An 11,159-nucleotide genomic window follows, 5' to 3' on the forward strand; every position below is an offset into this window, starting at 1 on the left:
GGGGTGGGTGTGTGTTGTGATGGCGGAACATATTTGTGCTGATGAACAGAACCGGGACCCTGAAGGGACGTATGAGAGGAGGAAACGGGGGGAGGGATATCTCCCCTATGGTCCCTTTCTCTCCCCCCCCCGATCTCCGAGTGTGTCTGCTGTTCTTGTAATTCTCTCTCTAATTTCCTCTCCTCCCGTCGTCAATAGCAGGGGGTTTAATGATTACATCTGGCGGCGCCTTCTCCCCCCCTCCTCTGCGCCACCTGATTATGCAAAGCAGGCCTACATTCTGCACCTTTGAAGTGAAAGTGAGGCGTCTCACAGAATCCTTCCCTGAACACAGCGCACCATCGCAGGGTTCGCCACGAGGTCAATGCTACGGTTACCCTGGAGACCGCCAACTTGTCCCTACTTTAACATGCCTTTATGGTGCTAGTAGATGAAGTGCTCAAACCAGTAAGACAGACAGTCTGCTATACCTTTACTTTAGCCCCCCCCCCCCAAAAAAATGAAGAAAATAGAAAGTAGGACATTCAGTAAAGTAGAAGATAATTCTCTCGGTCGTTGTGGGTGAACTAAAAAAAAACTCAAAACCTGGGGAAGAGCCTTAGCTGCACAGAGCAATAGTCAAATAAATGCAGAAGCCTCGGATTCAGCCTAAAATACCCGAAACTTTGAGGAACCGTGTAAAATATAGAACTTGAATAAATTATGTTTATTACGTCTATTATAAAATGACAAAAATACAACATATTTTCAAAATGAATAATTTAACTCACAATTTGCTAATTCTTTCGAAATGCCTCGAGCATAATCAAAGTGTTCATTGGCTTTTTAGTCTCTTGTGTGTACTCTGGGACAGTCAGCCTCGTCTTCTTATCCGACATAAGTACATGGGTCCCCAGGTACGTCCGGGCGTCGGGACCACTAGCAGCCCACAGCGACCCCCGTGGAGGTGGGGCTGGATGAAGGTAAAGTGAGCCCATAAGGGTACTGCTAACTCCTCCCACAAGTCATCAAGGACCGCCTCTGGGCAGCTCTCCAGCACCGCCCCCACCACCTCTGCATTCTCATCAGTGGATAAGGTGCAGGTGGAGTAGACAACCACGCCCCCTGGGCGTACCGCACTCAGAGCCGACCTGCAACACAGTCTTTTTAAAAAGCCTGACATTTCTCTGTACACAAGGGGGCAGCAAAGTGCTTTACAAATACAAAGTAAATCCGGAACTAGCGACTGAGTACTACTACTCCTACTACCGTTACCCCTTTAAATTTGATAGCAAAATCTGTTTCTGAAAACGAGTGAAAATGTACCCAACAGAGATTCTCTTGGTTAAAATAAAAAGGTGTTCTGACATTTTAAACAGCAACTGGATGACAGAAAGGTTTGTCTTTTATTTTTTAGGAGCTTAAAATATTATTTGTTTAAACTAAAAAGCTCAACTACACAGTGGACCAGCCTGTGTTATGGTCAAACATAGTGTTCAGTCCACTTGTCAACATATTTTCATGATTGCAGCAGGGCTGAGCTACCTGAACACCTGCAGTCAGCGAGATTCTGATTAAATTCCTGGGAGGATGGAAGTGGCAGGTAGCCCTGAGGGAGTAGCTATGGATGGGGGCTGGGAGGTGGTGGTGGTGCTAGGCAGGGTTGTGTTACCGTAGCAGCTGAACCTGAAGTTCAGGCAGTGAGGCTCTCTCTTTGAGTCGGAGCTCCCCCTGCTGGCGGTTTGAGGAGTAGAGCCAGCTCCTGTCGTTGGAACAAGGAGCGTCCACCAACACCTATTAGGGGCAGAAACATTAAATGGTGGATAAGGAATTACAGTGAAGGACTAGGTTTATAGTAACCCATAACATAAACTGGTGAAGCTCTACCATGTAATTAAACAAGATTGAAGGTTATATCGGATGGTTCTTTTCTATCACAGGGAAATAATCTTAAAGATAAAGGGTAAGGTCTCAAGGTTAAGTTTGGGTTATTATGGGAGAGATGTTTGTGTTAAGGAAAGGGTTAGTTGAGGATCATAGGGGGGATCAAAGGTGAGTTTGATTACTTCATGTCAATTTGAGTTTTGTTCATTCAATATGTCCCACTAACAAACTCATGCTGGCCTTTCCTCATTTCTACCTGCTGGACACGACAGGGAAGTGCGACTACATGGAAGCCTAGCTCTTAAAAAAAAATAGAAAAAAATAATTCTTCTGCCCACCTTATCGTACATCCCCGCTTCACTCAACCCAAAAACACGACCGTCCTGATTGGACAGAATCACCCTTTTGCTAAGCGACCATGGAAGGAAGGACTCCAGGGTTTGGACGAGCCATTCCTTCCTGTGCGGGTCCGACTCGTTACAGCAGAGCAACGCTACAGCCAATCACAAAGCAGCAGGGCAACCAGTCAGAACCCTGACGTTATCATTTATAAAGTCGTCAGTGAGCAAAACATAGTAAAAAAAACCGATAGTAATAATTTATTGTCATCACAGTATTTTCAACATTCAGAACATTATAAGAATGTTAGAAAAAGTTGAAGCACAGCCCTCTGTTTGTGTACCTGGGTTGGCCGTCTGCATTATGGCCAGTGCTTTCCCTCCTGGGGCAGAGCAAAGGTCCAGCACCTTCTCACCATCTATGAGCTGCAGTGCCAGCACAGGTAGCAGGGAGGCAGCGTTGAGCAAGTAGTACTGCTTCAGCACACCACGCCAGTGGACCTGGGACGGGAAACGCACAGGCTGGGGATGGAGAAAACACTGTAGCAGGGAGGGAGAGGGGGAGGAAATGGGAAGAGAGGAGGAGGGAGATGTGGAGGTAGAAGAGGGAGCGGAGAGAGAGGAGGAAGGGGACAAGGAGAGAGAGGAGGAGGTGGTGGCAGAAGAGGAGAAAGTGGAAGAGGGAGGGGAGGAGATGGTTGGACAAGAGGAGATGTTGGAGGAGGGACAAGAGGACAAGAGAGATGATGAGGAGGGTAAAGAAGATGAGGACAGAAAGGAGGAGGTGAAGTTTGAGAGATGGGAGGAGGAGGAGATGGCGAGGGTGTCTGTAAGAGGCCTCCGAGGGCTAGCTCCGAGGATGGCCTGTGGGTTCTGAACTGTCCCGTGAGCGTCTGGTGTCACCGTAGAGACAGTCTTAGATTGAGTCTCAGCTGCATCTTCTCCTCTTCCTTGTTGCTTTGGCAACGTGATTGCTGGGGAACAAGTTTTTGGTAAAATGGGGCTGTGTGTCTGTGGCAAAAAGCTCGAGAAGCCTTTTGATTGGAGGAGGTTTGTGATGTCATTCAGAGTAGCGAAGCGGTTGAGCATGACACCGTACTGCCAGGAGTCTGGGTCCAAGAGTACAGACCTGCAGGAGACAGTTACATGTTAAAGTTAGAGCTATATCAGTACACCACTATTTATAATTACTTGAGGGAGCTATCTATCTCTAATCAGAAAGTCATACATATATACACACATATATATACACACACATACACATATATATATATATATGTGTGTGTGTATGTATGTATATATATATATACACATATACACACACACATATATATATATATATATATATATATATATATATATATATATATATATATATATATATATATATATATAGAGAGAGAGAGAGAGAGAGAGAGAGAGAGAGAGAGAGAGAGAGAGAGAGATTAGGGAAAGAGCAGTATTTTATATCTCACTTTTACGTGTTACAATAAGACTGAGTCCATAAATCATCCATCAATCCTTGCAAAGTACTAACCTAATCCTTCGCTATGAACATAGACTTGGCCATGTAGTTTGAACATCGACAATCATTTAGGATATTGATCATTTACACCTATACAACAGCCTTATGTTTGTTTTGAGTACCTCTCATGCGTCAGATTCATCTTTTAGAGATAAATTCCACTCGTTAACCCGGTACCAGTACAATAATAGTACAACAACACCTTCGGAACCAAAGGATTACCTTGCAGAAGGCCATACGTGTCCAAGTTCACGGCCATACTGTTCATCAAACCTGTCCAGCACGGGTTGACAGGGCGGCCTACTTATTTTATTCGGATTCTCATTCTTCTTTCCTTTGAGACCTTTGGGAGTCTGTTAATCAAATGTATAAAGACATAGTCCCATCTGAATACATTCATTTGTTGTGAAATTAGATGCAGCAGAACGTCGAGCAGGTTAACTTTGAGCACTACATAAACATTCTCAGGTTCTTAAGTGTATCAGATATGGACATGATAATTACCATATAAGCCCCGTTTGACTCTTGCTAAAGCCTAGCTTTATAAAGAACCGACAGAATTGTTGATGTTGTATCTTACAGCAGACAGTGACATACGCTCCAATTCTATAATTGGAGCGAGCAAAAATAGAAAGAAAAGAGCTTGCTACAAACTTGGAATCAAAACCTACTGGTTCCAATGTGTATATTCGAAACATGAACGTAGAGTCCGTCTCTATAATGGTTATGCATTACCTTAGTTGAAGGTTGTTGTCCACTAAGCGTTGGAAGTGGAACCGAGTCAAAGGTTGAGGAACGAGACCGTATTTGCGTTATAATGTATGTTGTGTACAAGGTTACACACAACCTTGAATGTAACGTTTGTCTTGATATAACCTGCTTCAACATTCGTGGATAATATGTATTAAATAACTAACTTCGATCGGTTTGTAGAACCATGGGATCCATGAAAGTAAAACTGGTGCGTTCTCCAAATGTGCTCTCCGTGCATAGGATTGGCTCCGAAGTATCAAAGGTTCCGGCTATTAATTACCACATTACCACATACACACTAAGCAGTATTCAACCAATGTTCATTTTTGTATTTACATGTATTACAACCCTACTCATTAATGCAGAATAGTTAGGAACTTTGTTCCACTATCCTGATGACCCTTTATATCAATAACCTAGTCTATGTCTCTGATGCCGTTCATAAAGTGTTATTTGCAGATGATACCAATTTGATCTGTCTCACAAAAATATTCTTGACTTGCAGGAAGCTGCAAACATGGAGCTGTTGAAAGTGGACACATGGTTTAAGTGCAACAAATTATCACCAAATATCAATAAATCAAACCAGTAATGTGTAAAATACATGTCTCTCAATCAATGGCCATTGAAAGAGTGAAATCAACAGTTTTTGGGTGTAGAAATGAATGAATGTCAATTTCAAAAGGCACATTGATCAATTATTAAATAAACTTTCCAAATATGGACTATTTTTCAAAATAAGACATTTCCTCCCACTTTCAGCGCTCCTTACACTTTATAAATCTGTTTGAACCCCACATCACCTACTGCAATATCATCTGGTGCAATACATTTCCTAGTCATCTCTTAAAGTTAGTCCCTTCAGAAGAGAATTATACGTGCAATATCCTGGTCAAAATTCAATGCTTCAACAGCCTCACTGTTCCACTCATATGGTCTCAAGCTTCCTGAAATCAACACCTATAACAATGCATGCACAATGTAACAGGTGGTATATAATATAAACACCTGCCTATGTGAGCTTGTACCTATCTCTCGTCCACTGCACACACTATACCAGGAAGAAACATTTGATAACTGGCAAAGTAAGAAAACTGAAGACCACAGATATGGAATAAGCTGGAAGGCTTCATAAAAATGTCGTAGGCCTTCTTGGAATTTTATTTCTTTTAAAACAGAAGTTGTTATCCTCTTACATATGACTAATAGGGTGGTGGAATGGATGTTTACGACCTAGTGTTGTCAGTATGTCCGTGAGATGTATGCGTCGTGTTCTCTGTGGAGGTGTGTGCCTGGGATGAGGCTATGGATGTGTGGATGCGTGGTGTATGTATGCATTATATTATGCTCTTGTATTGTCCTGCACCTTAGCATGATGAATAAATAGATGTAAAAACAAAGTCGAGAAACGCTGAGCTTAATGAAACAACAGGCAAATGCACTGTGACGCTACGGGAATGTAAAGGAAGTCAAGTCAGTCCACCTGCGATAAGCAGCTGATTCTGAACGAATTCCTCTTCAAGATGGACGTATTCTAACACATTTTTAGTCAATGAAATGTTAACACTACAGTTTATAATTGACCATTTAATTTCACACATTTTAGGGGAAGCCGAGCTACCCTTGCAGCATTAGAGAAATCGCCACTGGTATATTACTATATTGGAAAACCCTAGATGCCTTATTATTTAAAAAACACATGGGTATATAAGGTCAACAGTTAAAATGACCCCATGTAACCTACTTTATAATTTGCAAACAAATTCCCAAAGCACAAAATGAACGTTGATGTACACAAACCCAACAACTTTCAAATGATTGAAATACATTTATTTTAGTGTGTTATATTCCATTTTCTTTTAACAACAAAGGTACAATAAACAATGCCATTATAAATCCACCAGTTTAAAAACAGCCAGCACTACAGACAGTGAGACATGAGTGGGTCCATGATTCATTCTCAATGACTTGGATCAGTCTAGCCTTTACTAGGATCCTAGTCTAGTTGAAACTAGGACTAGTATCATAGTTTAAATTAACCTACAGTAGTGGCTGCTGTGTGTGTCATATATACATACATACATACATACATACATACATACATACATACATACATACATACATACATACATACATACATACATACATACATACATATATATATATATGATGAGTATATTCAAGTGCTGCTCTGGTAGTCATGATGACGGTATGGACCAATAGTAGAGGTTGTTGTGGAAGAGGATTTCTTTACATGGCGAAGAGGATGAGGAAAGCCACCATCAGACAGAAGAGACCCATGGCTTCAGAGAGAGCAAAGCCCAAGATTGCATAGGAGAACAGCTGCTGCTTCAAAGATGGGTTCCTGGAGAGAAAAAGAGAGCAAGATCACCAGGGAGTGGACTTCAGGATGCTACTACTGACTCATCATGTCCTGTAAAGGGCAATAAATCCATAACAAATACCGAATATTGATTGTCTTATGTGTCCATATTATATCCATTATATTGACCGGGTATTCGCAAGACGCTCACGCTCTGCAGCAAGCCAGTCACAGTTGATTGCCGCGGCGCTGTACAGCGCACGTAAACAAAAACTAAGCTAAGGTTAGCATTTCACTAAGCATTTCTTTTCCTCCCGAGATCCTGCTAATGTTGTTATAAAGTAAAGGGAAACAAGATATCTATTCTTCCTCCACCTCTCTCGCTTCTCTGTTTGGTGTCTCTTATATTTTGCCTCCCTCGCTCTGGTAACGTCACGTAGGCATACGTGTAACAACGAAGCTCCGAATACTGATTTAAGCTTTGAATACTAATTTTCCGAATGAGTATTCGAATATTCGAATAATTCGGGCCAGCCCTAGTAATTTGCATAAAGTTCAACAGTTTTCAACTTTTTTTGGACGCTCTGGTCGCTCAACTTTGGCCGCTGGTAACGTTGGTCGCTTTGGTCCCTTTGGTCGCTCTTGCCCATAGAAAGTGAATGACTTCCGGCGATTTGGTAGCTCAATTCGCTTCTGGTGTGGACGTACAGTTAGAGGAAACACCAGCCAAACTTAGGATGTTGTCATAACATGTCATATCAGGCAGAACTAAGCAAGTGGGAGACGTGTTAGAGAGATGTGTTAAAAGTTTAAAAATCCTATGAATGCTCAACGCTGTGATCCTACTTGCTGTTCCCTGTAGCTCTTGCATTTCTCTTGCCATAAGTCATTGCATGCCCAGTTTCAATTCTGTACTCATTTGCCCTGCATTCATCAACTGAGGACCCCAACCTGCACGTTGCTCACTAATGACAACTTTTAGAACAAAACTACAGCAACCACAAAAAAAAAAAGTTACCTGGCATATCCGATGATGAGACTGCCGAACACAGTGCCGATCCCGGCGCCGGACCCGGCGACGCCCACTGTGGCAGCGCCTGCTCCGATAAACTTAGCAGCAGTGTCAATGTCCCGGCTCACTGCGCTGGTCTGGAAGCCACGGAGCGCCACCTGCTGCTGGGAGGCCAGGAACGAGGGAGCCTGGGGAACGCAACCAATCCTGGTCAGAATGAAGATAGAACTACTATGGCACTAGCCGACACTCTGGCCATTGAACACGTTCATGTTAGGGTCCTGATCAATAAAGCTAGGTTTTGACCCTTTATTTTGGTCTAAAATGCTTGTCACCAACTGACAAAAACCTTTATTATTATTTTTTACAATCAACTATGTATAGCTTACAGTGTTAGGAACGTTACTTTAAAAAAGTAATTAGCTATAGTTACTCACTACTTGTTCCAAAAAGTAACTGAGTTATTAACTGAATCACTTTATAATAAAAGGAACTAGTTACCAGGGAAAGTAACTATTTGCGTCACTGTAAAAAAAGAAAGTTGCTATCCGTCAAAGAATTTGGATCTTTCTGAGAAGTTTTCACTTGGCCTTAAAGCTATACTGTACGATGTGAGAGAGCTAGCATGATTTGAAATGAGCTTCTCTTCGGAGTTCCGTTTAACTCCTCCCCCACCCTTCAGGACTCCCTGCCCCAACCCCACGACACAGAGCCGTGCACGAGCGCTAATGCTTACGGCTTACTTCAACGGCAACCATTGCGTCACTTTTCAGGCCATTCAACTCCCTCAGCTGTCGCCATCGCTGAAAAGCGAATCCAATATTTATTCTCGTTTTTCATTTTCTGTCTTTCTTTTTCTTGCCTTTTTAAAAGGATGAACCGCGGCAAGTAACGGTGGCAGTTTTTTTCTTCCATCGTGTTAACGTTGTAGGCTCACTAGGTCTAGTCCACTGTCATGAACTACTATGACAACAACGCTTTCTTTGCCCTCCGTGAACGCGCTCAGGCCGGCTCAGGCTCGTACACAGAGGGGAGAGAACGCGCAGGCTTGTGATTGGTTCTTTAGATTCGGGTACAATGTCTCCGATTGGTAAGCATTTTAACAGGTTTATAGCAGATACAGAATTCGGTTTTTTTTTCGCTTCTTTTTCATTGCCCATAAGTTATTTATTGCTGTCAGGATGTAAAAACCAATTTCAACAACATATTAAAAAGTGCATATCACTGAAAATCGTACAATATGCCTTTAATGTGTTAAATGGTTGAAAGGCCCATTCAAGGCCCTGATATACTTCCAACTGAATTTTAATTTGCTTGGTTGCAAAGGCTGTGGAACATCTGCCGAATACTACAGAAAATGACAACTTTTCATTGGATTGCTCTGGATTTGCCATTTCCGCTGCTTCACCGAATCTGATTGGTGGCGCACGTGTCCTAGCTTGGGTGTAAAAACACTGGCTCTGATTGGCTACCATGAAACATGACTCTGCCTTTGCCAATCATAATTGCTTATCTCATAGTTAACCCACCCGGTCTCCTCACTAGCAGTTTGTGTTTGGAGCCAGGGGTGTGTTCGGATTACGCAGTTTATACAATCAATTCATAGTAACGCACCGGATTTAACGTACCGTAACAGTAACAGCGTTGTAACAACGGAAACAGTAATCATTGAGATTACCCCGTTACTGAAAAAATAACTGCGTTACCTTATGCCGTTCTTTTAAACTGCCTTATTACAAACACTGACAGCTTATAAACATTAGTCCTATAAAACACGCAGCCAGTGGAAGATATGCTAACTCAACGTGTTGGGTAATTTTTATATTAGTGACTGCAGAGAACAGACAGATAACTGTTGTTATACTGGAAGATGTCGGAGTCAAGGGCAGATGATAAAATGCTTGTCACCAACTGACAAGCCTTTGCTTGCTTGTCACTAACGTGTCCCTCCCATCCCAGTACAGAGCAAAACCTACCTCCACGCTGCCAGCATCGCGTCCTGACACCACATTAGCAGCGAGAGGTCTGTAGAGAGCACGCGCTCCAGCACGCAACTGTAGTCAGGGAACACAGAGCATAAAGAAGGATGGAATTATTGACCCGTTTCAAGCGCGCGGCTCAAGATAATAGATAAAAAAATAAGTAAATTAAGGCAATATAAAACATGCAAAACAGGATCAGATGACGACTTGATTATATTAAGTACAATGTATATAGATAGATACAAATTAAGATAGAATCATTTTACATTAAAAGTTACATTAAGTTATTGACTTCGACATAGAATATCAACACATTGGATCTCAAGATAAGGGTCCTTAACATGGCCAGCAGATATACCTGCTGGCTCTGCTGCTGAAGCCAGAGGATTAAGGGACATGACCTTTGATTTATCCCATAGGGTAGGGAAAGTACCAGTGTGAGGGAAAGGGACAAGCCTATGTCTGGCCTTAAGGGATAAAAATCTGTTTTTCATTAGTCCTGAAATACACGCAGTCAGTGGTAAATAAGCTAACGCAATGTGTGAGGTCATTTATATTAGAGACTGCAGAGAACAGTTATACAGGAAGATGTAGGAGTCAAGGGCAGATGATATGAGAGCTTGTAATTAATTTTATAAATCAGTAGCCAATTTAAAGACTACTGCATATGCAGCATACATCTTTAAAAGGTAAAACCATGATCAGATATCTGATCATGTGTTATCAGGCTTGTCCTGCTCATAGAGGACAGTCGGGCTGCTAGCTGTGGACTTGACTTTGCTGGAGAACTCACCTCAGGTAGATAGAGGACAGAATGCTATTACATGTGATTTGACTTCATTACGTGGAAAAATCTAGCAACATTTAACTGAAGAATGACAAAAAGAGCGCTTTCATTCATCAATTCAGTCATTTATTATATTATTCTACTCACCAGTGAAGGGGTGGAGACGAATTTAGCACAGGCGTACATAATGATGGGATAAAGTGTTCCAATACACAGACACGACTACCTCGAGTTAATCTGTGGAAAGATAATTAGAAAACTGAGAACATTATAGATTATGCTTTCATGGGAGTGCTAACTTACATTTTAGAAAATAGAGCGAGCCAAACTAAGGTCATGTCTGGCTACACATGAAGGTAGATTTGACTGAAAAATAGGTCATAATAATAGAAACATGCTTTTAGAAATGGAAAAACATCACATATAACACAATTGTCATCGTTATTAGACTTTGACAATGCCCAGAAATTATAAATTAAAGATGACAATGAGCGGAGAGGTTTTGCACTTACCAGACTGTGCCAGAGGTCGGACGGTAAAGGACTGCGCGTGCTCAAGAGAAACGACAACTTCCGG

General features: G+C 42.0%; 2 protein-coding genes across 2 annotated transcripts; both read right to left on the reverse strand.

The window, feature by feature from the left end:
* Positions 1-685: 685 nt before the first annotated feature.
* On the reverse strand, positions 686-4,724 carry nsun3 (NOP2/Sun RNA methyltransferase 3). Its single transcript, XM_030377256.1, has 6 exons — positions 4,462-4,724; positions 3,949-4,079; positions 2,546-3,330; positions 2,202-2,356; positions 1,652-1,773; positions 686-1,130 (listed from the first exon to the last, which is right to left on the reverse strand). Exons 1-6 carry the CDS (start codon positions 4,612-4,614, stop codon positions 854-856), a joined length of 1,623 nt encoding a protein of 540 aa, XP_030233116.1. The 5' UTR covers positions 4,615-4,724; the 3' UTR covers positions 686-853.
* Positions 4,725-6,291: 1,567 nt separating this feature from the next.
* Positions 6,292-11,159, reverse strand: LOC115558796 (ATP synthase F(0) complex subunit C3, mitochondrial). Its single transcript, XM_030377257.1, has 5 exons — positions 11,096-11,159; positions 10,731-10,820; positions 9,791-9,868; positions 7,821-8,002; positions 6,292-6,844 (listed from the first exon to the last, which is right to left on the reverse strand). Exons 2-5 carry the CDS (start codon positions 10,767-10,769, stop codon positions 6,730-6,732), a joined length of 414 nt encoding a protein of 137 aa, XP_030233117.1. The 5' UTR covers positions 10,770-10,820; positions 11,096-11,159; the 3' UTR covers positions 6,292-6,729.

The sequence above is a fragment of the Gadus morhua genome, chromosome 14 (genome assembly GCF_902167405.1).
Source record: "Gadus morhua chromosome 14, gadMor3.0, whole genome shotgun sequence".
In the NCBI taxonomy this organism is placed as follows: Eukaryota; Metazoa; Chordata; class Actinopteri; order Gadiformes; family Gadidae; genus Gadus; species Gadus morhua.

What these genes read in the sequence shown, in the direction of transcription:
- LOC115558796 (XM_030377257.1), bottom strand. Translation starts at nt 10,769, where the DNA reads ATGTACGCCTGTGCTAAATTCGTCTCCACCCCTTCACTG. An exon ending in TCGTCTCCACCCCTTCACTG is followed by an intron (nt 9,869 to 10,730) that starts GTGAGTAGAATA and finishes CCCTGACTACAG; the next exon opens with TTGCGTGCTGGAGCGCGTGC. An exon ending in GCGATGCTGGCAGCGTGGAG is followed by an intron (nt 8,003 to 9,790) that starts GTAGGTTTTGCT and finishes TGCGTTCCCCAG; the next exon opens with GCTCCCTCGTTCCTGGCCTC.
- nsun3 (XM_030377256.1), bottom strand. Translation starts at nt 4,614, where the DNA reads ATGTTGAAGCAGGTTATATCAAGACAAACGTTACATTCAAGGTTGTGT. An exon ending in AAGCGGGGATGTACGATAAG is followed by an intron (nt 1,774 to 2,201) that starts GTGGGCAGAAGA and finishes TGCCCCTAATAG; the next exon opens with GTGTTGGTGGACGCTCCTTG. An exon ending in CTTCAGGTTCAGCTGCTACG is followed by an intron (nt 1,131 to 1,651) that starts GTAACACAACCC and finishes ACTGTGTTGCAG; the next exon opens with GTCGGCTCTGAGTGCGGTAC.